Source organism: Rutidosis leptorrhynchoides, chromosome 11, assembly GCF_046630445.1.
Source record: "Rutidosis leptorrhynchoides isolate AG116_Rl617_1_P2 chromosome 11, CSIRO_AGI_Rlap_v1, whole genome shotgun sequence".
Lineage (NCBI taxonomy): Eukaryota > Viridiplantae > Streptophyta > Magnoliopsida > Asterales > Asteraceae > Rutidosis > Rutidosis leptorrhynchoides.
The window spans coordinates 64,109,274-64,112,838 of NC_092343.1; the positions used below are offsets into that span (position 1 = coordinate 64,109,274).

A 3,565-nucleotide genomic window follows, 5' to 3' on the forward strand; every position below is an offset into this window, starting at 1 on the left:
AAAGGAAATAATGAAAGATTCACCTACATATATCAGTTCGAGTAGGGAGCTCGAAAAGGATGATGTTATTGAATGGCACAAAGTCATAACATATTAGGGGTGATGGACGGTGTGTTAGGCTGTATCCATCACTTGCATTGATTTCTTATGTTTCTCGTGCAAGTGGGAGATTGAAGGTTTTTTCGTATGCCCGAGAGACATATTAAATTAATGTGGCTAATGTGTTATGATCCAAGTCGGGTCATACCCAATAACAAGCTTACCAACACCTTATATGTATTTATCTTAGCGAATGGATCGTTAAATAAATACGCGACACTTGAACTTTAGAAAATCGGTTTTCTGGAATGTTATTACTTGAAACAAATTATTTGGATAATTTGTATTTAATTATTTATAGGTTTAAATAATTATGTTGTGTTATATTTTATAAAATTGGTTTATAAAATAAGTGATTTAACAAATGCATACTTTATATAACAAGTTCTAAATTAATTCAAAGGTATTTTATATCAAGTTTTATAAAATATAAACCTTGTTATATATTTAATAGTGTGCAGATTTTGGGGTCTCCAAGAGAGCATCCCATGCTTTGTTTTATCACTTTTAAAAATAGCACAACTCCTTAGGAACATGCTTAAGTAGTCACCCAAGACCTTGACTCAAGTAAGACATGCAAAACACACCAAAAGATCAAAAAAAAACTGCACAATATTCAGCTCCTTGAGCTGCCTGCTGCCGTGACCTTTTTGGTGTCAAAGAGGGTTCAAAATTTGGATTTTGCAAGCTCTAATCAAGTGTTAATAAATCCTAACCAAAGTACAAAGGTTTGGTATTAAAAGCTTGGGGTATTACTTGCTTGAGGCTTCAAGTTAGAAGCTCTAAATTCATCATCTTTATCATCATTTTGTTACTTGGATTACAACCCTCAAACACATTTGAGGAGGTACATTTCTTACTTCCTCTTGTTATTTTATGTAAGCATTAATCCTAGACTTGATATTAATATGGAATTTGTTCAAAAGGTTTTACATATCAACATGAACTTATCTCATGCTTCCGCTTGCTTTAACATTACACAAATTGGTTTTGTAATCATGTTAACCATAAGTACATGTTTTATAAACTTGTCAAATTCTTTCAATTGCGATAGATATATATGATGTAATTGAGCAATATCAAGCGTACACGTTTGTTTGCGTGTATTATTAAGATGATTATACAAAGGGTATAAAATATATATACGTTAAGTTTAGTTACCAGGGTGCTCAATTTCGTAGAATATTTTGATAAACATTTCTGGATGAAACAACTGAAAACTTGTGATTCACCTTTATATACAGATTATGCGCAACATTAAAACTATGAACTCACCAACCTTTGTGTTGACACTTTTAAGCATGTTTATTCTCAGATTTCTAGAAGTCTTCCGTTGTTTGCTTATATGTGATACAAGCTATGTGCATGGAGTCATACATGCTTTATTCAAGAAAACTTTGCATTCACAAAATCATCACCGTGTATCTTATTTTGACTTCATTGTCAACGGATGTATTATGGTAAACTATTATTTATGGTGATTGTCTATATGTAGAAATCATCAAACGTTAAAAACCTTAGAAATTGATATTCATTTATTGTGTACCTTTTGAAAAGAATGCAATGTTTACAAAACGTATCATATAGAGGTCAAATACCTCGCAATGAAATCAATGAATGACGTGTTCGTCCATATGGATTTGGAGCGATCGTCACACACTTACACGTGGCAGTTTGTGGTTGGCTCGCTTATTTTTACCGTTGCTTATAAAAAAAAATTGTTTGATTTTTTTACTTTTCATTTTCTATATATATCTATATGAATTTGTCATTTTAACACACACTCTTCCATTTCCTTCTTATTTTCTTATCAAATTACATACAATCTACAATTTTAATTTGTTCCAAATGGATAAAACTTTCAAAATGTTAGAGTTTCTTGTGGATGATTCGGATGACGAAAAGATTGTTAGTTTTGTTAATAGTCTGACGCAAGAAGAAGTCGATGGAGAGGCAAGTAGTTCTCGAGTCCCTCGATCTCGGGTTTATATAGCTAGGGATCGAGAAGATGCGGCTATAAGGTTATACAATGATTATTTTGCGGAGTCACTGGTGTTTCCCGACAAATATTTTAAACCACGTTTTCGAATGAGTCGTGAGTTATTTCTTCGAATTGTTGAAGGTATATCTAATTTTAATAGTGCCGTTATTCCTGACTATTTTATTTATTTCCGAGAACGGCCCAATGCAACGGACCGTCAAAGTTTGACAATTCTCCAAAAGTGCACAGCGGCCATACGTCAAATGGCGTATGGAACAACTCCTGATTTGTTTGATGAATATATAAAAATTGGGGAGAAAACGGCTGTGTTGTGTCTTGAAAATTTTGTCAATGCGTATTTCATTTGTTTGCTAGACAGTATTTGCGAAAACCAACTGCCGAAGATATTGCTAAACTTTATAATTTTCATGCACAAAAACATGGTTTACCGGGTATGTTAGGTAGTATCGATTGTATGCATTGGGAGTGGAAGAATTGTCCTGTTGCTTGGCAAGGACAATACACAAGAGGTGATCAGAAAGGGCCTTCTGTTATGCTTGAGGCAGTCGCCTCACAAGATTTGTGGATATGGCATGCATTCTTTGGTATGGCAGGTTCGAACAATGACAACATACTTTCCTAAGCACGATAACTTAAATTCCTAACAACTATCTTCAACAAACATAATCATCAATCTTCGTAATCGCGGATATCGTATTGCTGCCGCGGCTGAGATTCAGGGACAGCTTCATCTTCACTTGCCTCAATTGCGTAGCTTTCATCAATCCATTCGGTGTAAAGCGTAATTGGTTGGTTATGTAACAAGGCTCGCCCAATCACACCAAACCAATCGTGATCTTCTTCTAGTAGCGAGGCAGGAGCGTTGGGTTTTTTGAAACACCATATTTGTTTTGTGGGATAGATTATGTCTCGCTGGAGCAACTCAAGCAACGACATATAATTTGGACACTTACGAACATCCATGTAATAATCTCGTGTTGCATACAGGTGAAAATTCATCAATTCTCGATCAAATTCACCTCCGTAATGAACTTTTTAACAACATTTAACGGACTCATTTCGAAGTGTGTGTTTTATGATTTGAGAGATTTAGAAGAGATGAAGTGTGTGTTATGATTTGAGAAGAGTGGTTGTATATATAGGGGTAAAAAGTAGCCCTTTTTTGAAAAAATAAATTAATAAATAAATAAAAATAAAACGGGTTAAGTAATATAGCCGTTATAATTTAAAAATATTTTTAAAATAAATAAATAAAACAGAAAAAGAAAAATAAAATGTCACATCAGCTTTCCACTCAAAGTGACACCAACAAAGAAACGCCACCACTACTCCACTCAAAAAAGAATCACGTCCTACTCATTCAAAAAGTGCAAAAAGGCAAATGGCAACACAAAAAACGTCTTCAACCAAGTGGTTTTAGACTTTAATAGAAACTATAGATATTGAAATTAAATTAGATAGCAT

At 33.8% G+C, this 3,565-nt stretch overlaps 1 protein-coding gene across 1 annotated transcript; it reads left to right on the plus strand.

The window, feature by feature from the left end:
- The first annotated feature begins 1,947 nt into the window (after positions 1-1,947).
- Positions 1,948-2,723, plus strand: LOC139874642 (uncharacterized). Its single transcript, XM_071862043.1, has 2 exons — positions 1,948-2,369; positions 2,456-2,723. Exons 1-2 carry the CDS (start codon positions 1,948-1,950, stop codon positions 2,721-2,723), a joined length of 690 nt encoding a protein of 229 aa, XP_071718144.1.
- Positions 2,724-3,565: the final 842 nt, after the last annotated feature.